This window comes from Ostrea edulis, chromosome 8 (assembly GCF_947568905.1).
Source record: "Ostrea edulis chromosome 8, xbOstEdul1.1, whole genome shotgun sequence".
Lineage (NCBI taxonomy): Eukaryota > Metazoa > Mollusca > Bivalvia > Ostreida > Ostreidae > Ostrea > Ostrea edulis.
The window spans coordinates 41,528,339-41,554,659 of NC_079171.1; the positions used below are offsets into that span (position 1 = coordinate 41,528,339).

The 26,321-nt window shown below is 35.4% G+C and overlaps 1 protein-coding gene across 1 annotated transcript in view; it reads left to right on the forward strand.

Annotated features, from left to right (window-relative positions):
* Window positions 1-24,808, forward strand: part of LOC125663233 (receptor-type tyrosine-protein phosphatase epsilon-like) — a 50,705-nt gene extending 25,897 nt beyond the window's left edge. Inside the window, exons 11-24 of the mRNA XM_056146118.1 lie at window positions 123-184; window positions 2,390-2,426; window positions 2,649-2,746; window positions 5,723-5,851; window positions 14,123-14,271; window positions 14,688-14,823; window positions 15,658-15,804; window positions 17,394-17,487; window positions 18,401-18,474; window positions 19,287-19,421; window positions 19,700-19,813; window positions 21,618-21,766; window positions 22,654-22,789; window positions 22,996-24,808. Coding sequence (XP_056002093.1) covers window positions 123-184; window positions 2,390-2,426; window positions 2,649-2,746; window positions 5,723-5,851; window positions 14,123-14,271; window positions 14,688-14,823; window positions 15,658-15,804; window positions 17,394-17,487; window positions 18,401-18,474; window positions 19,287-19,421; window positions 19,700-19,813; window positions 21,618-21,766; window positions 22,654-22,789; window positions 22,996-23,073 — 1,538 coding nt within the window. The 3' untranslated portion in view covers window positions 23,074-24,808. The remainder of the gene's footprint in view (window positions 1-122; window positions 185-2,389; window positions 2,427-2,648; window positions 2,747-5,722; window positions 5,852-14,122; window positions 14,272-14,687; window positions 14,824-15,657; window positions 15,805-17,393; window positions 17,488-18,400; window positions 18,475-19,286; window positions 19,422-19,699; window positions 19,814-21,617; window positions 21,767-22,653; window positions 22,790-22,995) is intronic.
* The last annotated feature ends 1,513 nt before the right edge of the window (window positions 24,809-26,321 follow it).

A 26,321-nucleotide genomic window follows, 5' to 3' on the forward strand; every position in this document is an offset into this window, starting at 1 on the left:
TAGGGGTTAAACTTTCTTGTAGTTATTTTTTTTTCCAGCTCAGTGCAGCTCTTGTATGGTAACGTTAACACTCTTTTGATAATACATATATGTCTATAACGAAGTGTTGTTACTGATAACAGATGACCATTCAAGGATAATTCTGAAAACGAGAGCGGATTACATTAATGCCAATTACATTGAGGTAAGAAAACGGGATCACAAGTTGAGTTATCTGTTTGTATCTCTGTATGTGATGATAAATAACTATTGAAATGTTGCTGATTTTAACGAACGATTGTACTACATTTTGAATCATGAGCAGGGGTACATCTATTACATGTAGTGTACATATTTGAAAGAAAAAATATAACAAAATACTAACTTTCGGTAGTCGAACAATAAATCCGAACCGAATCTGCACACACAAGAATAGGCTAGTAATTCCAAAATCCTAGTTCCCAGTATAACAAAAATTCACAAGCATATAATTTTGTCTGACCAAATATTTTTTTCTAAATATAAGAAATTCAGTGCATTTATAATAGGAATGAATTTCCTAATATAATCTTGAAAAACAATGATGCAACCATTGCGGCATTTTTCTGCTGAAATGATATAAGGTTTAGAACAATCAAGATCACATGTATCTCAATCATTTACACAAAGGTATCTAAAACAATATAGGTCAATTTAGTGCAAATATGCTACTCAAAATTTGATAAGGATCATAGATATTTTTCTGTTTAAAAAATTAATAACTGCATAACTGGCAATATTGTGTCCAAGTGAAATCAAAAACGTCTTCAACAAACTTGCATGTGCATTTCATGCCATGGGAAAGGCGTTTCTCATCACAGTTTATGCTTTTACTACCATTGCACGATTTTCACTCAGGCATCGGTGTCCGATTCTTTCTAAAATTTCAAACTCACTTGAGTGTTTACACTACGTTTATCAACACAATGCCTCCTCAACGTGTAAGGCGTCGCCTGACGACAGAACAACTGGGCAGATGTATTGGAATGCTTGACGCTGGCTATTCACAATGTGACGTTGCAAATGCACTAAACATCAGCCAGAGCGTTGTAAACAGGGCCTGAAACCGTCAACACACTTTTGGTACAGCAGCACACTGACATGGGGTGGTCGTCAGAGGTCGACAACCCAACGTCAAGACCATTTTGTTGCTCTTCAGGCATGACGCTATCCCTTCGGGACAGAAACCAGCCTACGTAACGACCTCATGAAGGCCTCGAGGGTGAATGTTTCCACTCAGACGATACGGAATCGGCTTCACAATGCAGGTCTCAATTGGAGAAGGGCATGTGTTCGAGTCCCTGTGACTTTTCGACACCGATGGGAGCGATTGGACTGGGCTGAAGGTCATGTCACTTGGACACAGAACGATTGGATTCAAGTTCTGTTCACCGATGAGTCCAGATATTGTTTGGACTTTACAGACAGGAGGCACCGAGTGTGGCGACGACAACGTAAACGTTTCCATGATGCCAACATCAGTGAACATGACCGTTATGGTGGTGGTTCCATCATGGTCTGGGGTGGAATCAGCAGGGATGGAAGAACATATCTTCATGTCCTGGAGAGAGGAACAATGACGGGGGTGCCGGGATGAGATCCTCGATGTTTACGTCAGACCCTACGCTGGTGCTGTTGGCCCTGAGTTCATACTGATGGATGATAACGCCCGTCCTCATCGCGCTAGGGTGGTGGAGCAGTACTTTCAGCAGGAGACAATTGTCCGTACGGACTGGCCAGCGCGCTTGCCGGACTTGAACCCGATTGAGCATGTATGGAACATGCTGCAGGTGCCCTTTCACGCCGTGGAGCACAACCCATGTCTTTGGCAGAGCTCGGAAACGCCATCGTGGAAGAGTGGAACAACCTTCCCATTGGAAACTTCCAGGTGCTTATTGACAGGGTGGCTCGACATTGTCAAGCCGTCATTGATGGAAGGGGAGGCTATACCCGGTATTGACACTTCATCGACTAAGTGTAATGATGGACTATCCCCAAAAGCTGTGTAATTCTTTCTCTGGTTTGCTGTTAACTTTTTGTAATGAAATGCCTTTTGGTGTTGTTATCAGATTTCAAGCATTCCGTATTGACAAAAGTTTATGCCGTTCATGAATTTTCATTCATAACCTGAGTAAACACGTTTCTGAGTCAAATTTATGTCTTTTGTTATGTTAGTGGTAAATTATACACATATAACCTAGTGACCCTTATCAAATCTTGAGTAGTACATAAGCAGTAAAAAACTAAGTAATATACACAACACATTGCATTGAAATTCATTTCACTTCAGTCTCATAAATGATGTGAATATACAAATGTCGGTTTTATGAATTTGGATCTAAATCAATTATCGTGAAATCTTACACTTTAGGGAGCTGAAAGAAATAAAGAATATATCGCAGCTCAAGGTAAATCATAACTACATGTAGATCTTTGTGAAAAATATATCAAATCTCATAAATATCTAGAGGTGTACCATCCCTCAACTACAATTTCTTTTATTTAAAAAAATGTTACTATTCTATATCGAAAGTTGCTATCTGGTTGGTTTATGTACATGTACGTATAAATCATAATGAATATTTAAGAAGTGATTATTTTCCTATAACGATTATATTCTTGTTTTCTAGGACCTAAAGAACACACCATCGGTGATTTCTGGACCATGGTTTGGCAGGAAAATGTCTCTGTTATTGTAATGGTAACAAATCTTAAGGAAGGAAATAAGGTGCACAACATATAAATAAGTTTCGATTAATAAACTTTAGAAAGCCTCAGTAAGTTTTCCAGTGGGAGGTATCTGCAGTGCTTCAATGAGCTTTATTTCTCGATAAAACATTTTCTCTTGTCATACAACCCCCTTTTTATCAATGCCTATGTTCTTTGCATTATGATACACATAAAAACACCTGCTACCTCCACAACACATGTATTCTCGACACTTTCATCTCTCCTGAAGTTTAACAATGAGATGCTTCATTGTAACGATGCCAACACATCTAAAACTTCATAGTTATTTCGGATTTCAAACATTTCGGTTGAGCATCACTGAAGAGACATTATTTGTCAAAATGCGCATCTGGTGCATCAAAATTGGTGCCGTATAAGTTTTACATCTTCTTAAAACGAATAATTTGGACACATATGAGAACAATGTCGAAGTCAAAGGACATCGTGTGGTCAGTTTAGTTTATCTCTTCGAACGCCAATTTCCACTTCTACATTCATCAAGGTTTTGTTTGCCTCAGACGTTTGACTACGTCCTTGAACATACCGTAACATACACAAAAGCAGGTATGACACTCAACTTACCTACTCTCACAAGGTTTAACTAATTTCAACCGAGAAAATTCTACAGAATAATAATTGTCCTTGACAGTCTCTGTAGACCCATTTCGTTTAGATAGATTGTAAAAAATTAAACACCAAATTAGGGAAATCTATCATGTTTCTCACAAAGGGTAATTTGCATACTGAATCTATCATCAGATTTAATACTCGACTCTGACAGTGAGTGTCAAAGTTTTACCTGTAATGTGATCCCCTCCGATTTCGGTTACCTCATTTTGATTGGGTTTTTCTTTGTATATAAGACATCTGTGTCGTCAGTAGACGGGGACATAGCTGCTCGTCATGTTTTACCAACGACTTTGGGATTGCCAGGAAATTACGTTTAATTGAGGAATCATTGGTGGCATCATCTTTGTGTCTCTTTGGAGACGACTATTATTTTTTTTCAACAGCGAATGACTGCACATACTATTTTAAACGAACCTTCTGTTGCAATGATAATGTACCTCATATTGTTTGTTGGGTGTATATGGAAAATACGAAGATTGCACTTCGGATAATATTTTGGTTTGGTGATAAATTTGATATTCTTCCAATGTTCCAAATTCTGATGCTTTGAAAAGACGCCGATGTTTTCCCAATGCCTTCCTTAGAAGCAGTTAAATCCTGAGGAAACATTACACAGACTTACATAGACAACTGCTCGCCACTTTGCTGAAGCTCAATCGTTAAGGCTGAATCATCCGATAAGGCTGAATGATAAAGTATTTTTTTTAGTACAGCCGCATCTCCTGTCTGAACATGACTTGTTGCCAACTTGACGACGAAGTCTGGTTGGAGCTGATTTGGAATATAACTTTTTGTCGGCTGGGGATATTTGTTCAGCTTATTGCTTCCACGTCTGGGCACATTATTCAACCCATGACGCATTCTGAGGTTCCTGTTTGCCTAACTTTTAGATTTATATACTTTGTAGGAGTTATAAAATTGATCATTGTTCGTTATCCTCGGGTGTTACAATTTTACCAAGATCAAATCATTGTCAGAAGATTTTTCATCTTTATATGTATTGTGTTGTCTTTTTTAATTCATTATCACCCGACTGACTACCTGTCTTTTCATTCCGCAAATTCATCGGAATCTCAGTAAATAAAACTTATTGACTTTTAATGGACATACTCCTTTTTTTTTTTTTATCAAATTGAGAAGATGAAATAAAGAAAGAAACCACACAATTATTGGGTATCAAATTGTTTAGATTGCTGTTTTGAGTGTGTGATCACGTGGACACATTTGCATCTTGATGTGGTTTTATATCTTATTAGAGAACGTTTTCGTTCACAGCAACTTTTTGTATTGTTGTGTTAATGCAATGTATTGGATAGTTCAGTACATTTCTTGCTGAACAAAAAGTAACAACAAACAACATTCCCCAGAAGCTCATTCTGAACCGACGTAAGAAATCCCTGGTACAAGTGAGCTCTCCGACATTGATGACCCCACAACATTATGTATAATTGTGGGATGGTAACACATATTGCCTTAAACTGGCTGTGATGTATTATTTTACAAATTCTGGTAGTCATGACGCGAGGTTCAATATATCTAAAATGTTTAGCAGAGCCATGTAGAGGCACTTTCTATCTCCATACACTTTTTAATATATCAAACTGTATGCACTCAGATAAATATAGTCTCTTGGAACTCACGTACCTTAACAATACATCGAACAGTAAAGCTTGCCAGACTTTCGTCTGCTGCTTTCATTAAGGACACATATATGAGATGATTTTACCCGTGATACATATTGCATATATCACAAATGTTAAACAGGCAAGGAAATCGGATTACAATGAGCGAAAATCCCTTAATACTTACTTTAAAATGATAAATAAAGACAGGGCAGCCGTAAGTATAAATTCCACTAATGGCAATGACAATGGAGTAGCATAATGATAACGTTATAAAGTACTTCACTAGTGATATGATATTAGACAAATCGTTCCAGTATATATTGAGTTGAAACCCCTTCAATATAATATATTTCGTTATAGTGTTATGGTTTGGTTCTGCTCTTATCCCTATGCCAGTGCAAAACTGTAAACTCATTGATTGTCATCAATTGTCATTTTTGTGATGTTCTACCTGTATATTGTGCAAATTCAAGGGGGATCCTGACCCTCTCTGATCCGCTCATACAAATATCTGGCGTTTGCGTCGATAACTTTTATTATTTATTTAATAAATCAAATCACCGTAGTACCGATGAATTTGATTTATACGCGAAATAACTTTGTAAGATAAATACAATCTTATCAAAACGAGCAGATGATCTTCCGAATTTCGTCTACACATGAACATGAAATGCCATACAGAATGAAAGAAAGAACTAAGATACTTTTTTTATTTGCAGAATAAATGTGCAAAGTACTGGCCAGACACAGACAAACACATTGGATATGGAACTGTTTCCGTAAAAATGGTTGACGAAAAACATTATGCATTCTACACTGTACGTAAACTGACCGTGATTCACAGAGAGGTGAGTTATTTAAATTTTATATGTGATAAATTTGAAAACTTAAATCTTATTGAAACAATTTATCTTACAATGATTGCCTACTCTTTAGTTTTGATATTCTTCCCAATCATTTCATTGTTCTTCATAGATGAAGACTAGGACAAATCTCATATCTCGCGAATGTTGATGTCTGCACTATCTATGTATCTACCTATTTATCAATATATATCTATTTATCTATCTACATCTTTCTATTTATCTGTCTATCTACATCTATTTATCTATATCTATATATCTATCAATCTACAGACATCTATCTATTAACATGAATCTACCTATCTACATGTATTCATATATTTATCTACATATATATATCATTTATCTATCTATGTGTATCTGTGTATGCTTCGAAAGTCTATAACGGGAAACGTAAAGTAAGCACATCGCGCTGGTGAATGAGAGCGTCGCTTTCTAAACGTAGGTAAATATATTTAGAGATAAAAAGAAATTTTTACTTTTTTCTTCGACAAAAAAGAGAATTCTTGTCAAATGATAACATTGGGATATCGACACGATTGCGTAAAACACACCACTGTAATACCGCAACATAGAACAGGATAATTCAAACATTACTGATAACTCCTAATCTTGAAAGGATCTCATTCACATGCCGTAGAATGTAATAGTTTCTTTACTTTTAATGGATGGTACATGCGTTAATGAGCCCTCTATCTAGAAATGAACCATAATATTGAGTATCATTAACGGTTCTGACAATAACGAAACATTTAAACAAAAATAGATTAGAGGTTGTGTTTCAAAAGGGGATATCATGTATTTGAGGGTTGGTAAACATTATAAGGGAAAATAATGATCTGATGAATTACTGTAAAGGAGGTTAACATGAAAATGTGACAAAGGATTTTAGTTTGTCAATTTCATGTATATAATGAATTCTGAAAATCATCAAGATTTAGTTTTGTTCAATATGGAGATATATCATAACGATTAACTAATCTTTCCTATCCTTGGTAACTGCCATATTGAGGAAAACAATCATTACCTCCCGGCTGGTTTATCTATTAGCATCTAAAAGATGGCAACACTAATGTTGACGTCAGTATGACACTCTATTAGCATCCGATAGACGGTAGCACTAATGCTGACGTCAGTAGGACACATTGTGCGTTAAATTGTCATCGACAAAAAGTGAATTAAAAGTGGGATATCAGTTTGAACCTGACGTTACAGATGAAGAAATTGTTTCTCATAATAATACTTCTTCATTAGCAGTTGCTTTTAACGAGAGAATAGTTTCCCTTGTTTGGTGTGCTTTTGAAAATTGTACTTATGTACATTCAAGGAGGGTCTTTGTTAAAGAGTTTGAACATTCTGTATCAGATTACATAGATGTAAACTTAGAGTGCATTCTCTAAACCCATATTTTGCGTACGTCCTAATATAATCGATAAAGCTTACATCTATCCCCTTAGTTTATGTATCCAGAGAGGAAGAGCCTCAGAGGACTTCAATGGCACTTGTTAAACAAGAAAGAAAACATGAAAATGAAATATACTCTCTGTATTCACATGTATTAACATCCAAACATAACATGACATGTGTGTGTAAACATTTCCAATTAAACACACATGTGATAGAATACAGCAACAATTCTGTTGCAGACTTTCTATAAAGATTTATGTCCTACAGACAGTTCAACATCTAGGTCAGACGCGGTCAGCACCATGGGGAAAATTAGAGCAGGTTTAACCTCATTTGCTGTGACATAAATTAAGGGAGCATTTCTTAAAGAACTTTGCGATTATGAAGGGTTTCTTGAAACCGCAGACTGTGATACAGATTCTGAAAAAGGGTCTTTTAAAAAAAAAAATGTTAATATATATTATAATTGTAAATAGCATCTCCGAAATATATATGTTGTCCATGTACATCAATTAATATAGAATATATAAATTATATGCGCATATGTCAGTACTTTTATATGATACATCACCTTAATTATCTCCAAATAGTTTAAGATCTAATAATATTAATTGATTTGGAATCTAGAAATTTACAGTTCTTCTAAGTAAGTTCAGAAGTTGGAGGAGCTGGAGAAATTTTGTGGGAGTGTTTTCGTCTTTTTCTTACTTGCATTATAATCTCCCCTTCAAAGAAGAGGTGCATATTGCATTGCACCTGTCCGTCGATCGCTTGGTATGTCTGTCGGTCGGTAAACTACATGTGCGCTCTTTAGAACCATTCACTTGATCGAATGGTATTTTATATGTGGGTTGGTTATGAGTAGAAAAGGACCCCTATTGTTTTTCAGGTCAAAGTGTACATAGGAAGACACTGTCCACTCAATATTTTTAGAACCGTTTGCTTGACAGACATCAAACTTGTTACATCTGCAGTAGAAGATGACCCCGGTTGATTTTGAAGCTACATAGTCAAAGGCCAGGAAACAAACTGGACATACGAATATACATCTGTTCAATATCTTGAGAACCCTTTGCTTGACAGACATCAAACTTGGTACACTCGTACATATTCAAGAACAGATGACCCATATTGATTTTGAGGTCACATGGTCAAGGATCAAACTGAACATAGAAATATACTCTCCGCTCAATATCTTGAGAACCATTTCCTTGACAGACATTAAACTTGGTGCACTGGTACATCTTTAAGAAAATATGACCCCTATTCGTTTGAGGTCACATGGTCAAAGATCAAGGGTTAAACCTACCTACCTACCTATCCTCTTCGTGCCCGGTGTCACATAAGGTTTATACCAGATCCCTCCATTTGTTTCTATCCATAACCATCTTTTCTACTTCCTTCGAGGTTTTTCCCATCTTCTTTATATCACTTTCTATAGTCCTTCTCCATGTCTCTCTAGGTCTTCCTCTGCTTCTCTTTCCTTCTGCTGGAGTCCATTTAAGTGCTGTTTTTGTGATGGATTCGTTTCCTTTTCTGATGACATGGCCAATCCATCTAAACTGTCTTTGTTTAATCATTGTGATTAGATCTTTCTGCCCTGTTCTTTTATATAGATCTTTATTTGATATTTTCCTGGGCCAGTAGATCTTGCATATTTTCCTTAGACATTTTGTGTGGAATCCGAACAGCCTTTTATTATCTTTTTGCGTTAGTCTCCAACATTTTGCACCATACAGCAAGACTGATAGGACATTGCTCTGGTATAGTCTGATCTTTGTCTTTTCGCTGATGTTACCAGTCCTCCATATTTTATTAAGTTGGTGAAAGGAAGCTTTTGCCTTCTGTAATCTGCTGGTGATGTCTTTTTCTGTTGCGTTGTTTTTCCTAATTGTGCTTCCAAGGTATGTAAACTCATTTACTTCTTCCAAGTTCTCATTTTCTAATTTTATTTGTGGTGGTGCAGGAACAAACTGCATGGTCTTTGTTTTCTTCTTGTTTATTTTAAGGCCGATCTTGTTAGCATTTATATTCAATTCGTTTGTTTTCTTTTGAAGATGGTTAGCAGTAGATGATATTAATGCGATGTCGTCAGCAAAATCTATGTCTTCTAGCATAGATGTCAGTGTCCATCTAATTCCTCTGCGTTTGTTCCCAACAGTTCTTCTCATAACCCAATCGATTGCAATTAAGAAAAGCATAGGTGACATAATGCATCCCTGGCGTACTCCACTTGTTATGTTAAACCAGTTTGTCAGTGTGTTGTTATGTATGACACTGCATGAAAAGTTGTTGTAAAAACTTTTGATGATGTTAATGAATTTTTCTGGGCATCCATACGTTTTGAGTATCTTCCAAAGGCTCTCTCTGTGTATGCTGTCAAAAGCCTTTTCAAAGTCAATGAAATGTATGTGTACTTTGCTGTTCCACTCAATACACTGTTCTATGATATTTCTTAATGTAAATATATGGTCGATACAGCCTACACCTTGTCGAAATCCAGCCTGTTCTTTCCTGATGATATCATTTATGGCATCACTGAGTCTCATATAGATGATTTTGCAGAATATTTTGCTTGGCACAGACAACAGGGTAACACCACGCCAGTTTGTACATTCCGTTTTATCCCCTTTCTTTGGAAGCTTTACAATAAGACCCGTTAACCAGTCCGCAGGTAGTACTTCGTTGGCCCATATCTTATTAAAAAGTTCGTAAAGTTTATCAGCTATTGGTTTCGGATTTGCTTTTAGCATTTCTGCGCTGATGTTGTCGATACCTGATGCCTTGTTGTTCTTCAGACTTTTTATTGCTTTTAATATTTCATCTTTGGTTGGTGGTTCAAGATTTGCTTCGAATGTTTCGAATGGTTCGAATATTTCTAATGTATCACCAATAGCTTCGTCTGGGAAGGCTGAGGGCATTGGTCTATTGAGAACCTCGCTAAAATGTTCTGCCCATCTCTCTAGTTGTTTTTCATCTAAGGTTATCTTATTTCCATTTTTATCTTTTATGATGGAGCTTCCGCTGTTATATTTCCCAGACAATTCTCTTGTGATTTTGAAAATTTCTCCTTGTTGACCTTTTTTTGCTGCCTCTTCTGCCTCGCTTGCTTTTGCTTCAAAATATTCCCTTTTATCTTTCCTTAACTTTCTTTTGGTCTCTTTATTGCATTCAGAGTATTCTTTACTGTATTTAGCTGTTACTCGTTCTGATCTTACATTCTGCTTTTTCTGTTTAAGAAGTCTTCTCTTGTCAATCAGCTTCCATGCATCCAGTTGTATCCAGTCTTTGTCTGATCTTGTCTTAGTGCCAAGCACATCTGCACTGGTCCGTATGATACTGTCTCGAAACGCATTCCAGTTGTTTTCCAAACCCTCTCCTATATCTCCAAGTGCCTGAAATCTATTTCTCAGTGTCAAAGAGAACTTTTTCTGTATACCTGGATCTCTCAGTCTTGTTGTATGGTACTTTATTCTTGTTGTCTCTGATCTTTTCACGGTTTTTCTCAGGTGGATTCTGATTTTTGCTAACAATAAGTGATGGTCACTGCCTACATCTGCACCCCGTCGAACGATGGCATTTTCTAACGAGTGCCTCCATTTTCCGTTTATTATGATGTGGTCAATTTGGTTACTGTCCCTACCATTTGGAGATATCCATGTTTTCTTATGTATTTCTTTGTGTGGGAATATAGTGCCACCTATCACACAGTTGTTCAACTCACAGATATCAACCAATCTTTCACCATTGTCGTTTATAGTCCCACATCCATGTTTTCCCATTGATTTCTCACGTCCTTCGTTTGAACTTCCAACTTTGGCATTCAGGTCTCCGATTATCAGGAGTACGACATGTGTTGGTACTTTATCTATTGCCTTCTGTAGTTGTTGGTAGAAGGTGTCTTTCTGTTCTTCATCTGCATCATTTGTTGGAGCATAGCAGACTATAATTGATGTTTTGACGTAATTACCATTAAATCTTGCTGTCATTAACCGTTCATTAATTGGTTCCCATTCTATCATGCTTTTCTTTGCTGTTGGTGTCATGATGATGGCTACCCCTTCTCTGTGGTTCTTATCCTCTCTTCCTGAGTATATGATGGTATTACGAGAGTTAGTTGTTATTATTCCGTTTCCTGTCCATCTGCTTTCACTAACTCCCAGAATTTGAATGTTATATCTATTCATCTCTCTTTCTATCTGTGCAGCTTTGCCCGTCTCGTACATTGTCCGCACGTTCCATGCCCCAATGTAACAAGATTGCTTTGGATGCAATAATGATGGTCTAGTCGTGCTGTGAGCATTCATTTGTCCAGTCTGGTTTCCAGATGGGAGGTCACCATTATTGTCCTGATGTTGAGTTTGGTTTTGGTTCTGGTTTTCAGTTTCCGTAACAAGAACGTTTTTACAGGGTGGAGCAGTTAACACCACGCCAAACCTCCGCACTGTTGGACCGGGTTTACTTTAAGGGTTGTCCTTCCCATAGACGATTGCAGTTCCCACTACTTTCGAGCTCTATCTACCCGGATTTTCTGTCTGGATTTACTTCCATAGCCTTTGACTTTCCCAAGCCACCTACAAGGCAGTTGGGCTATTTTACCCATAGCTGGGGCAAGGTTGGTGAGTGCTAGGGCATATCCATACGCCGGTGGGCCTACACACTGCACCTCTAGGGTCCTTGCTACTCCGAGATCCTTTACAATTTAGCCTAGGATGCTAGACCCTAGTGTACCGTGTGCTGCCGCTTGGAGGCACTGTAAAAGTCTTGGACTGGTAGAGGCTTTGTACTGGCAAGAAAGACTGACGCACTCGGCTTTCCTTTCACCTACAAGTAGGTTAGCCAGCGGCAGAAGCAGAGTCTTCGACTCCCCCTGTACTAGACGCATATCCAGCCCCTGTGGCATTTGCAGTATCCTTGTATATATGTATTACATGTCTACCACTACCACTAGCACACAAGGGTTAAACAGGAGATAGTAATATATTACCTCATATGTTTTAAGAATCATTTGCTTGAATGACACCAGATTTGGTACACTGCTACAGCTAAAGGAGTAGATTACTCTTATTGAATTCTAGCTCACATGGTCAATCCACTCTTGATATAGGAAGATCATGTCTGCTTAATATTTTGAGTTGGTGATACTAATATCAATTAAATGATGAATGTGTTAAACCCTTTTCAATTTTGCACCCCCCCCCCGGGGGGGGGGGGGCTACATGTATCACAAACATATCCTGTTAGATATTTGATTTCAATTCATTTTGGTCCAACACCTTATCCATCAATTCTAATATGAACCCACAGATTCCTGTTGTATACCAGTATATCTCATCTATGTTAGACCAAAGATGCGTGCTGAGAAATAATGGATGACCTCTATAAACCTTTGACTTGAGTGTTTAATTGATCAATTCGCATAATAGAAACACGCAAACTCGACTCAGGTCAAACTATTTGGTTACTTTTAAATTTATTATGCAACAATAATTGCTTCATGTTCAAGTCATTTAAGCTGGAATGATATCACAATAACTTTAGGAATTATGCCTTTGTTCAACTATTTATCCTCAATACACATTTGTAAGAAATCCGATGTTCAACGTAAAACGATTTGTTTGAAAATACACAGGGTGAAATAAGGCATGTCTCGTTTGAAATTTCTGCTTTTCAATTTGCGTTTGTGAGATATTTGATGAAATAAATCAAAATCATTGCTACGTTCAAATCATTACGATTATTCTCCAAGATGTTTTAGGCTTGCTTTTAATAACTTTTTATTCATATATGCAGATTAACTGTTTTAATGACTCTCTATAAACAATTAGAAATTACATTTTTGGGCTACCAGGGCAATATATCATTCAAAGTCGTTTACAAATGTTTCGCCAATATCGTATTAACAAATGTTGCAGGTAAAATTTTCTAAAATTTCGATTACATTGTTGGAAAAACGTGCTTCTGAAAATTCCATTTTCCGAGCAGCAAACTGTACTCACCAACAGTGTATGACATGACAAGGTGATATCAGCATTAACAACAATTAGCAAATAAATGTTACATCGAAAATTTCTCTTTTAAATAAAGGCTCTCTCTTATTCTGCATACACTTTATATACAGGACCTGACTGAGTAACTAATTGAACACGAAACAATATGTGCTAGATATTGGAAACTGTCGAGCCCAGAGACTGCCAATCACTGCTAAATTAACCTTTTGATTACACTGCTAATGTCTGGATTTTTCATGGCCAATAATTCTTACCTCCATCCCCTGGGACTCAGGCGATAACCGTCGGTTACAATAAAATACACACATCACTGTCGTCTGCAAATACAACACTACTACATAATTAGGATAATATAAACCTATTATTAACTATTATTATTATTATTATTATTACTATTATTATTATTATTATTATCATTATTATTATTTAGTGTGAGATTAATAGAAATTCTTTTGCTTATTTCTCGCTTTATTATAATACATTGTGTGTAAACATTCATATCAATTTATTTCGGAATAGAAATATCCACAATAATTATCCATGCAAACAACTTCACACACACTTTCACTTTACAATGCTATTCAAGGACACATCACTTTAGGTACATAAACTACACAAACGATGTTTCATCTACTAAGTTCATGGCGCTCTTCTGCATCTTTTGATGTCCTACGAATGAATACGTACATTTAACTGTCTTAATATCTAGTAAATTTCAGTAAAGTGCGATAATTTATAAATGCTCTTGATATTTAACTCATCAATGTGTAAAAGTTCTTTCAGTTATGTAAATCTAGCACATGCATACTGATAAAAATCCCATAAAACGCCTTTACAGACGAAGAAGACGCGCTTGCTGACGCAATACCAATATACGGCCTGGCCTGATCATGGAACTCCCGATCCCCTTTGTCTCGTGGTATTCCATAATCACGTGACCAGATTAAAGACCAATCAGATTAACTCTCCAGTCGTCGTACACTGCAGGTAGATTTTCAGTTTTGTGGCAAGAAAGTATATGCTATACTATTGCAATAAATGCGATCCCAAAACGTAGTGATAGCGTTGCCTGCATAATTCAGATTGTCTAATCATAACTCCTTTTTGTTCTTGTTAAATAACCCCTCCTCAGAAAACAAAGAACAAAGATTGCAACCTGTTATATCAGGCAGGCAGATTATCAGATACACAAACCTTTGCTGTACTTTTGTTTTCGTTTTTGCTAGTCTTAATTGCATTGAAAGCTCTGGTAAACATTGAATAAAATGAGAGAATGTTAAATCTGACATTGACAAATTTCCTGTAGATTTTCATTTGCGCTTTTTATCAACTGAGTATGCTCCGCCCAGTGAATTGCAAAACTAGTCACATTTAATATTATCATCATTATATGAATATTACAGCGCCGGCATAGGCCGAACTGGAACATACATTGCGTTAGACATCCTGGATAGGTTGGGAAGAAAGAGGGGGAAGGTGAACGTCGCGGAATGTGTCAAAAGGATGAGAGAAAACAGAATGAATATGGTCCAAACCTACGTATGTATCTCAAAGGAATGATAACTCTAACAATGAAGAATTACTATATGATCATTGCCTATTCTAAGTGAAAAACTACGATGGTTTTAGAGTTATTTACTTAGGATATCTCACTGAATCCTTTCTCTTATATTTCTCTTACAATTGACATTGCGTTCTTCATTGACAATGGATTCATGTTTGCTGCAAACTAGATATATTCGGTTCTAGTACCATTTTCCCGCATAATCATTACTAGATATGGAGCGTCGTTAAGGTCAACAGTTGCAATGACTGTTCCAATTAAAGTATAGATATGTCGAAAAAAACCATAGTTTTCTAACAGATATGAGGTATATACTTATATTAAATAATAAATTATTTTAGCATGAAAGGACTCAAATGATAATTCGCCGTCTATGTATTACATATCAACATTAAAAAAAACAACCAAATAACATGTGAATGATAAAAACAGTTAGCATAGACATCCTTATTTTTTCTGGTGTGCTTTGGTTGATTGGATGTATATTGTTTAACGGGCTCGGGAGTCTTTTTATTTTACTCATAAGAAGACATTACAGTTGGCAGTAAAGGACTAGAACATTTAGGCCTTTGCCAGCCGCTTATATCCTTTAAGCAAGGAAGAGTCTTTAGTTTTTCACAGCTGCTGTGGCACGTAATGGGGTGCCATCCGATAAAAAAAAAATCCTGAATATAAACTAACTGTTTAAATTACATAACTATCGTTTTTACATAGCATGAAAACAAAGTTCAATAATCTAAAACATGTTTCACCGTTCAATCTGAATACAATGCGTTCTTGTTTAAGTAATAATCATTGTTGTTTTTCAGGAGCAGTACATTACAATATTCCTTGCGTTAACTGAAATATTCAAATCTCCAATTGAAATCAGCACAGTGGCGGAGTTCACTACTCGGGCCCAAACATTGACTACTGATAAACCGGCCAATCAGAGTTTGCTACGTAAGGAATTTCAGGTAAGTAAACGACAGAGTGTTATCTGAGTTTAGTTTATTCAAATCTTGAGAAACATCTAATTGGTATGGTACAGTTATATAACAATCTAGTTACAATATATGCTAGTGAGTATAATTATGTGAAAAGAATCATTGACCAAATATGGAGGATGGTAACATAGGTTGTAAGGTGGTAGTACAATTTTCTGTGTCTCAAAGTCAAATCAAATATTTCGGAATTCGTTGCTTTCCCACAATATATAAAAGCAGTCTGTCCAATTCGGATAATGCAATAAACTTTCGTGTACTTTTTAATATTCTTAATTTTCTTACAAAATTCTAAAAGTATTTTTAAACACCCTTGTCAATACAAAAACACCAGTCTTCCCTGCAGTAATTCACAACACAACTTACATATGTATTAAATCCATGTAATTCACTTTCGATATTCAGTTTATGTTCATTGCATATTTTTATCATACTAAATAGATGGTTTTCCTTTCCTGTAATTATAAAATGTTTTAGTTCTAAAAATTATTCCATTATAAAAAAGATTAACTCCCAAATAACTAAAACGACCCACTATATCAATTTGAATGTCATTATAAGACCATCGATGCTATGTGCTTGTTAAAATTGTTTCTAAACACTACAAATTTTCGTTGTCTCTATATTATCAAGCATGGTCACTTTGTTCCTATGCCCATGTAATTCATCCAGCATATTCTGCAATATGTTTCTACTTCCAGCAAACATCACAGTATCTTCAGCAAAGAGGAACAAATATAATGATAATTCTTTGAAGTCTATGGTTTCTAATGTGTTATGTGTTTTCAATCAAATATTTAAAAAAATAATTTGTGTGTAGAGAATGAAAATGAAGACCATTTTACACATCAAAGAAATGTAAAATATCACAATTATACTTTGCATATGTTTTGTATTAGTATAAATATATTTGATCACTGAATACACTTTGAATTTATTTAAGAAATGACTTTGTCAAAAGGCTTCCGATAATCTACAAAGCAGCAATATGAGTTTTTATCACTGATTGTTTTTTAATCATGTCATGCAAATAAAATATTCGTGCCATAACCTGGTTGAAAACCGAGTCAAACATCGAGTGTAAATTCTGTAAATGGGTGTTTTTGAGGTACGTTTCTTATTTGCATGGACAATGTAAGTGCGTGATTGCCGTATTGATTGCGTGAGTGATTGAATGCGGGAGTCAGTTAATAGGTGCCACTTTTTTATTGTGTTATGGAGTGAGGTATTATATACATGAGTAAATTTGTGAATAAATGGGCGAGTGAGCTAGAATGCATGTAAGTGTGTGAGCTATTGGGTTGTGTTGTGAGATATGCTGTGCATGTAAGTGCCGATCCTTCGGGGAGTAAATTAGTAAATAAAACTCAGGAACTATAAGACTTGCCGGGGGGGGGGGGTATTCTTTGTAAACGTAGTTGAAATTGTAAATACAAGTGCACATCTTTATTACTAGAATAATGTCCATGGAATTATATCACAACATTGTTGATTGTTGATTATGCATACACGTGTGTATGAAGGTCGCCACCAATTTGAGTTGATTTATATTCTTTATGTAGCGTTTACAGAAAATTCGACCTAAATACACCCCCCTTGACTACAAACTAGCCAGAGAAAGCCGAGGAGACATCTCCATCCATGACATTCTTCCATGTGAGTAAACAATGATACGGTTTTGGGTAGAGCTTAAAACAACGCAATGCAATTCATTTTACATCAATTCTCGGTATTTGACAGCAATACATGTTCTGAACTACAAAATGTCCATATCCTTGAGATAATCTTTAAATGAAAGCAAAGGAATCTTTTACTTTAACATCGTTTAAATCAACTCATATTATAATGAATGACAAAAACTGTATTTTCATATAGTTACATTTCAACATGATATTATTTCTGTTTGCATATAACACATCTCTGGACGTTAGACAAACACATTATGAAATAAAATCGTCGCTGTTCTTTTTTACTAAATGTTTGAAAATTTGCAATCTCTAACAAAGACTTGAGGACGGACATAATGGAATAAACCGAACAGTTATTTGTATCGTGGTATATGAATTAGTAGTAAGTATTTCATTTTGCGATGTGGGACGATATACATTGGCACCCCTATGATATCCACAGCTTCAATCAGTCAAAATGCAGTTCATGAAGTAGTTTCTGACAACGTTTGTATAAAGAATAATTACGATTCAGAGCAATTCTTTACGGGATTTACCATTACAATCACAATTTAGTAATATATATAACCCTGAGTTATTACGGCCAAAGACGATAATTGAATATTGCTTTCTATTTTAGATTCACTTAACGATAGTATTGATGCTATGGGGTAATGAATATAGATCCCACTTTTGAATTCGCCCAAGTAGGATATGGACGAATTGGACGAAAATAAAATAGTACAGACAATTTATCTACATTAAATCATCACTTCAGCAAATGTTGATTTGTTTATCAAATGATTACTTTGGTAAATGTCCATTGATTGATAGATATAATTTGTAATTCAATTCATTGATTTGATTGCCATATTTGCAAATGGATTTTTTTTCAAAAACAGTGGATAGATACAGCGTTTTTCTCTCGTCTGCTGTACCCCACCGTGGAAGTTTCATCAACGCCATTTCTGTACCAGTAAGTGACGTTCTATACATTTTTGTAGCGTAGTAAATGTTTCAATTATAAGTTATACAGTTACTGACATTTTGAGGTCAGCACGATGTTTTACATTGTATCTACATGAAAGGTACACTATTCACCGATGTCTGGAAAGGAGATGAATTCTTGAGATGAATTGAGGGAAGCTAATATGTCTTTTTTGACTGTGGGGATATATGCATTGCTTTATTGTGATTGAATAATATAGAACATTGAAACTGGTATTTAGAGCTTTCGAAACAAGACTTGATTGTAAATATCTATGTAAAGTTAGATTTTAAAACTTAAGTGGAAAGGATTAGAGATCGGGTTTTCATTGTGCAACCAAATGGTATGATAATTGATATCAATTTTTAAGTTTGTATTTTATATTGGTTTGGTATTGGAAAACAATGACATGGTACACTTACCTTGAAGAAATATGGAAGTACATATATTGTTCTTCAAGTCTGTTGAGTCTCAGCATGTACTGATACAAGTTTATGATTATTCGACTGTGGCATGTGCAAAGCAAAAAAAAGGGGGGGGGTAAATGTCACTTACCACCACTTCCTGTCATCTCACATGGGAGATCATTCAATTCATTAGGTGGTTAAAATCCAGTTTGGATATTTATTTGTGTTTAGGAGACAGAGTAACTACATTTTATTATTACAAATTACATTCAATATCACCTTTATTATCTAAGTATCCTTTTGTCAATTTGATTTTGGCCAAGTGCGGCAATGATTTCATAGGAAATTTGGCGGTAAATAATTAATGAAAACACATTGTTTTATTTGCTACAGTCGTATACAAACAGTAAAGCGTTCATAGTGACGGAGTTCCCGCAGACAGAGGATGCTGTGGACTTCCTGCGTCTCCTGGTAGACCACGAATCGGACACTGTAATATGTATGAATATACTGAAAGACGTTGGATCGGTAAGTTGTAATCTAGTAATGGATTTATATGAGACGAAATTCAGCATACCTTATTGGACTTTACAATACTGAGAAGAAAAAAAATATGTTGACAACCTCAAATTTTCTTTTGTTTATAACTAAACATCCCTTCATGTATCATAATGTTAGTTGGTGTGTAGATATTTCCTCACTATTCATGTAATACATGCAATATCTCCAGTATATCAAAACCATTTAAACTATGTCTGTATTCTGATAAACATTGAATGAATTGTTTAAACTTAATTGCTTTTCAGACTACCGCTTGGTTACCACGCCCCTCCTCTTCAAAGTCCCTCTCCCTGTACACGGTTCACTATAAATCGAAGTCCCAATCTGACGTTATCAACACTTCCATCGACATCCTTCATGTATGTAAATATTTTTAGTTTATAATGGCACCTCGCTCCCTATATGTTACTCACAAACATATGACACAGTTGATAATAAAGGTTGCACTAGTCAATCTTTTTAAAATTCCACCTTGTTTTGTCTGGTCGATTGTTATCAACTCTACTCTAACACAATTAGCCCTAGTAGCATCCGGTGCTTTAAAAGATTAACATACCAATGGTTATTATCTCATTAGAAATGTCATGTTTTTTCCTTCATGAAAAATGATCCGCATCATTCAATTAAAAACCGAAAGACAGGGAGAAGCGCCCTACATACATGTATTTGCCGTCATAAAACATCAAGCATTTGGAGCGAGGTATCGTTTTCTTTGTGTAAACTACCACACATGTAAACATATGCCTAGCGCTCAGGGCCCTAATAGAAAAGTTATCTTGCTTTCTGAAAGACCAGATATTCTTACTCCCAAATGCTGCGAGTTCGACGAGGGAGATATCTTTGTGTTTACATCTTCGGTTTGAACCGGCCATGCCACGAACGACGTATGGTATCACGGTATACCACTTAGATACAAGAATCGAGGAAGCAATTTTGGAAATTTGGGAGAAGATAGGCTCTTGAAATGTCAATTTCAGTAGAATGTGCAGTGTATAAAATACATTTTATTGATTTCAAGATGAATTTTTGTATATCATATAGAATTTATTCAAAAACTTCCACGTGACAAGAAAAAATCTCTCGCTGTGACCTTCAATTCGACTTTTAGATATATCGATGACGTTTTGTCTATTAACAATGATAGCTTTCATTCATATGTCGATTTGATATATCCCTGTGAGCTCGAAAAAAAAGGACACCACAGAGTCGTCCACTTCTGCTTCATACTTAGATATTTTATTGAAAGTAGACATTAACGGCAAACTTACAACTCAACTGTATGACAAACGGGATGATTTCAGCTTCTCCATTGTCAACTTTCCACATTTATGTAGCAATATTCCATTATCACCTGCATATGGTGTTTATATATCTCAACTGATTCGATATGCAAGAGCTTGTTCTGGGTATAGTCAGTTTTTAAATCGAGGTAAGCTACTGACAAACAAGTTGATGGTACAGGGATTTCAACAGTCTCGATTGATGTCAGCATTTCGCAAATTCTATGGTCGTTTTAACGATCTAGTTCGTCAATACAACCTCGCATCGGGTCAAATGCTGTCTGACGTGTTTCATACCGATTGTTAAGCCGTTCTTGGCACACTGATTTGACTGCGGATAACTCCGTTTACCTGATCAGGATATGGGGATCACGGCGGGTGTGACCGGTCAACAGGGATGCTTACTCCTCCTAGGCACCTGATCCCAACTCTAGTGTGTCCAGGGCTCCGTGTTTGCCCAACTATCTATTTTGTATTGCTTGTAGGAGCTATGAGATTGATCACTGTTCATTATCTTCACCTTTCATGATATATATAGTAAAATGTAGAGAGCATTATATAGTAGGAAGTTTTTGTCATATAACTGCTACTTTCTTTTTTCGCTGTAAGATAACTCATAGAATTATTGCTGCTGTAAACAAAAAACACAAAATCACGGCTTGTACATTACATTGAACAAATCTCATGGGAAAGTAGAAAGAACAGAATAAAAAATACCATTTAGCCAACGTGAACCTAATCGGGGTAATTGTCAAGAATTATCCAGCTCATCTATCATTGTTATTTGTAATTCATATCGGTTAAATATTTGTCCAGACGGACGCCAAGATAAACGGAAAGTCGTAAATTTTCTCTAGAAATTAAACTGAAATATGTTTTTTAGAGTGAAGATGAGGTTCACGAAGTTACAATAATCGAACCTAAGATCCAAATCAAGACACCCAGCTCTTCTACAGATACATCCCAACTCCGCAGTCTGGTGACCGCTGCTCTGGGTGCGAATACACAGCATCCTATCACGATCGTTAGCAGGTGTCTAATTCAATCATTCTTGTTTATTTTGCTATGCGTTCATATTGTATCTATCGATAATTTTAGTAATCTGTTGAAGAGTAGGTGAATAGTAGATATACGATTTAAATTCGAATATTTGTTTCCTCCATTTCTGCTTCTTTTTTGGTGTTTCTGTCATGTAGTGTTTAGTACCTTAGTTGAAAATCTAACTGATTCTATCGTTGTTAGCTGTGTGTTAGTTAGATTGAGTACATATTTCTCTACAAACTCTGCATTAAAACCATTTCAAGGATAGGGGTTATTCCGTTTTGGTCAAATAGGGGATTTGTGTCACTGAAATGGAAATAAGTTGGAAATACAACAATATTTTTTTATGTAAATATAAGGAACCTTAACACAACAGTAAATGATTTCTTGAACATATTCTTGAATTATCAACCAAAATCATATTCCTCGATGCACAGATTGAACATAGGGCTACAGTATATGTCTGCATGAATGACTATGCAACACTATACGATGTATTACACATTGCTAGAGTAATGGATGATCATTTACAAGTATCATTCATGAATTATTTTTAAAAATGCATCAATTGGTTTGTTAGTTTAGGTCTTTGAATTCGAAGGATACAAAAGATAATTTGATGTCCTCATGTTTTGACGCTGGACGATACGTTTGTCAATTCAACTGGGTCACTATATCAAATATATAATATTTCCCCATGAACGATACAGCTGAATATACAAATTCAATTCAGATTCATTCGTCCTTTCTCTAGTCTGGAATCCATCATAAATCACATTGCGATATGTTGGACGAAAGTCACACAGAACTATCATTTCCTTCCTTTTTAAAGCAGTAATGATTCTTCAATTTATTTTCATCGTTTTCTTTCGCTGCAGCGATGGCGCTTCCATGTGCGGAGTTTTCTGCGCCGTCCACAACGTGATTCAGCAGATCACCCTGGATGATACTGTCGATGTGTTTACAGCCGTACGTCAGCTTCACACCCGAAGGCCACAGTTTTGTGCAAACCTCGTAAGTCCGTTGTTATCTATTGCTTTTTTTATTATTATTTCTGCCATCGTGTGACACAACATCACTAACAAATGCATTGGGAAATATAAATACTTGTGTAAAATGTTTTCCTTTAAAATGCCAGTTTACTTACACCTTTTCGAAATCTATTTTACTTTTTATATTCCAAAATAGGATACATAACCACGTACATTGTATTCTTTCAGGATGAGTACAGCTTGGTCGTGAAAGCAGTTTCTGATCACATTCAAAGCTCCACCGAAAACATATACTTTAATCAGTAGACCGTTAATCATTAGTGACAGGTGTGCTTTAAAGCCGAGTGGATTACGAAATTGTCAAATTTGCGATAAACCGAAATTTACTTCATTAGAAACGCTTGTGCATATTCGATTTTGTCGTTGTATAATATCAATATTTTCGTACATTTTACAGTTCAATATTGTACAATTATGGACTGTTTAGCAGGGAGACATCACAAATGATCAGGTCTTAGTAGGGTTATCACCCGAAGGTGTCTATGCAGTCGACGTTAGTTTTATTATCCTGAAGAATCTGGATGTTAAAAAAAATATCACACATTTTTTTGACTTGTACCATGTAGCTTTTTGTTTTATTTAAAACATCAACACATTCGTAATAACTTTCTCTGCAGAAAATTCTGATAACTTTTCAATAGTTTTCGAAGGGTGAAATCAATGTTACCCTCAACTGCATACATTATTTTGTTTTACACTCAATGTCATACAGTTATTAGATATTCATATGTTAACCAAAACAAATCATTGAGGTTTGAGAAAGTTAAACGAGAGAAAGCTTTCAATTGTGATGCCACAGTAGAATGACGCAAAAACATATCGTCAAACATAAATATTTCGTAACGCATTTCATGACAAAAACCGTAAACATAAAGTGAAATGCGAAATTGCATTAGAATGGAAATATTTTTCTGATGGATTATTATTTGTGACAGCTAATGTTCACGCTGAAGTTTATGATTAACAATCCCGCATATTTTCAATTATTTTTTTAATAGAGCTCCCTTGCTTGTGCCACCAGAGGTTATCCTCTAAAGGAAGACAACACAGTTGTCACCCTGCGTGTGAGGGATACATCACGAATTGTCTCCTTCCATGTGACCAGTCCTCTACCAGTGAAATTGACTGTATTATTCTGAAAGATAATAATAGATTTTGTCTGCGAGTCAAGCAGTCACCATTGTACAAATACCATAGACGATAATAAACGTAATCAAAGTAAAGAAAAGCAATCCGCTTAATAACATTATAATATTCCTTATTATATACTTTCAATTTCATCTCTTCTTTTTTCTTTAAAAGTTTGCGGGCATATATCACTCGATATATGCCCGGAAACATTCCGGACCGCAAACATTACGTAACAATTAAAATTTCTACGCCGTAAACTTTGAAATGTTTCATGTTTTTCATCTTTTACTCAGTTGAACCGATAAAGTTATTGTTAAAAATAAAAGTATTGTTAGTTTCTAAATGAAATTTAATCGCAATCTCGGTCCGTCTACGCGCCAAAAAACTCGGTCGTCATATTTTCCCATACAAAGTCTATAACCTATAAATATTTAAACTAGCATTGTCACAAAATTATTTTTGTATTTTGAAATATATACCAAAGATGTATATTGCTACTACAAATCCACCATTTGTATACGCATAGACCGTGTGCCTGTTGCCATCATTTTATCTTTTGTATTTCAGGTTTTTGGCAGTGCTTTTTGTGTTTAATTTATGATTTTGAAATATTATCTTGCCTTATATACATGTGCATATCGAAGGATTTTGTTTTTGCTGTTTAGTAATTTGGTTGTGGATCTTTAACATACTACTGCTTTATTTGTTTTACATGTTTATTCAAGGAACTGATGTGTATGGTATATTTACATTTTACGCTTACTTGTTTAAAAACAATATACAAAACGGCCATTTTATTATCTTGTGTTTTATATATCATATTTGTAATAAAAGACGATAAACGGTGAAACATTTTGTTTTCAAAAATGTGAGAATATTACATGAACATTTCGTATGATGCATAAAAAAGGTGCGCCAGCCAGTTAAATCATAAATAAGATTTCCATATTTATGATAGCAGAACCTTTATTTACAGACTATGTTGGCGACCTAGTAAAGTTTGACATTCATCATTAATACACTATGAAATAAGACATATAAAGCAATAAGTCTCATCACAGGGTAATATATACATTGTTAGTAGACTGTCTCCATTTAAAACAAAAAACGCATCGTACGCAGAAAATGTTCATGCGTATTGAATCAGTTGAGAGACAATTAAACTCCTGAGTTAAACTATCATGTTTATACTACTGCATACGTTCTAAATGTAGATTCTGTCGTAAACTGCAGTGGATTATTGAAGTCAATAAACCAAAATACCATAACAATAATGCCTAACACAATGTGTCGTACGTATATATGATATCACAAGGCGTACATAAGATATGATTTTTGAAATACATGCGAATGGACAGTTTACATCAGTCACGACACTGACTAGGACATTTTGTTTGTTAAAGAATTATATACTCTTATTGAGGATTCCATCATCCAATAAAAAATTAACACATGCTTAATATGAGAAAATGGATAGAATATGAACATTTCGTAATGCTGTATTTTTATTCTAATAAGTATTTACAGAGCAGGGTACATGCCCTGCACCTTTAGTATTAGCTATACATCATCATAATCGACTAAAAGAAAAAAGAGAATGACCACACAGTCTCACAGTCAAACTCTAAATCTTTCCACAAATTTGTTGCTTAACGTTTGTTGAGCAATTATTCTGTGCTTAATGTGCCTTAAAAATAGGAAATGCGATGTATTGTGGCTACTTGAAGGCACTTGCTACAGAAAATCGTACTTCAATTTTTTCCCAAAAATATCCTTAAAAAATGTAAATAGCTGTACAAAACATGAAAAAATATAGTAACACTACAAACTGAAGTAAGTAAAGTTGACTGCATGATATTTGCTGTTATAGTTTTCTTACATAGAGATACTATGTTGCCTACTCTCTCTTCACACATTGGTGCTCTAGGTGTATCGTGTTAGTTGATGAATATGAATAAATATTCTACAAAACAAATGCCTAGATTTTGTCGAAAACTGTAGAAATGTAAAACTTGGAACTCTTGAAACTGAGGTATATTTATTTTTCATTGAGGACATCTGCAAAAAAATGCAATGCATACGTTACATCTGATGACTCCTTTCAGAATACAAAATTCAGAGTAGGGTAAATACGGACCTCTTTACATATCAGGTGTGGGATTAGGTTCCTAGAGTAAGTATCCCCTATCCCGTCGTAATTCCAGTATTTCTTTGCGTACAAATATCAAATTTCTAAATTCAAGGAACTTGCAAATTTTCTTCTTTTTATAAGTTTACGATTTGTTTATTCACTGTATTGCCCAACTATCTATTTTGTATTGCTTGTAGGAGTTATGAGATTGATCACTGTTCGTTATCTTCAC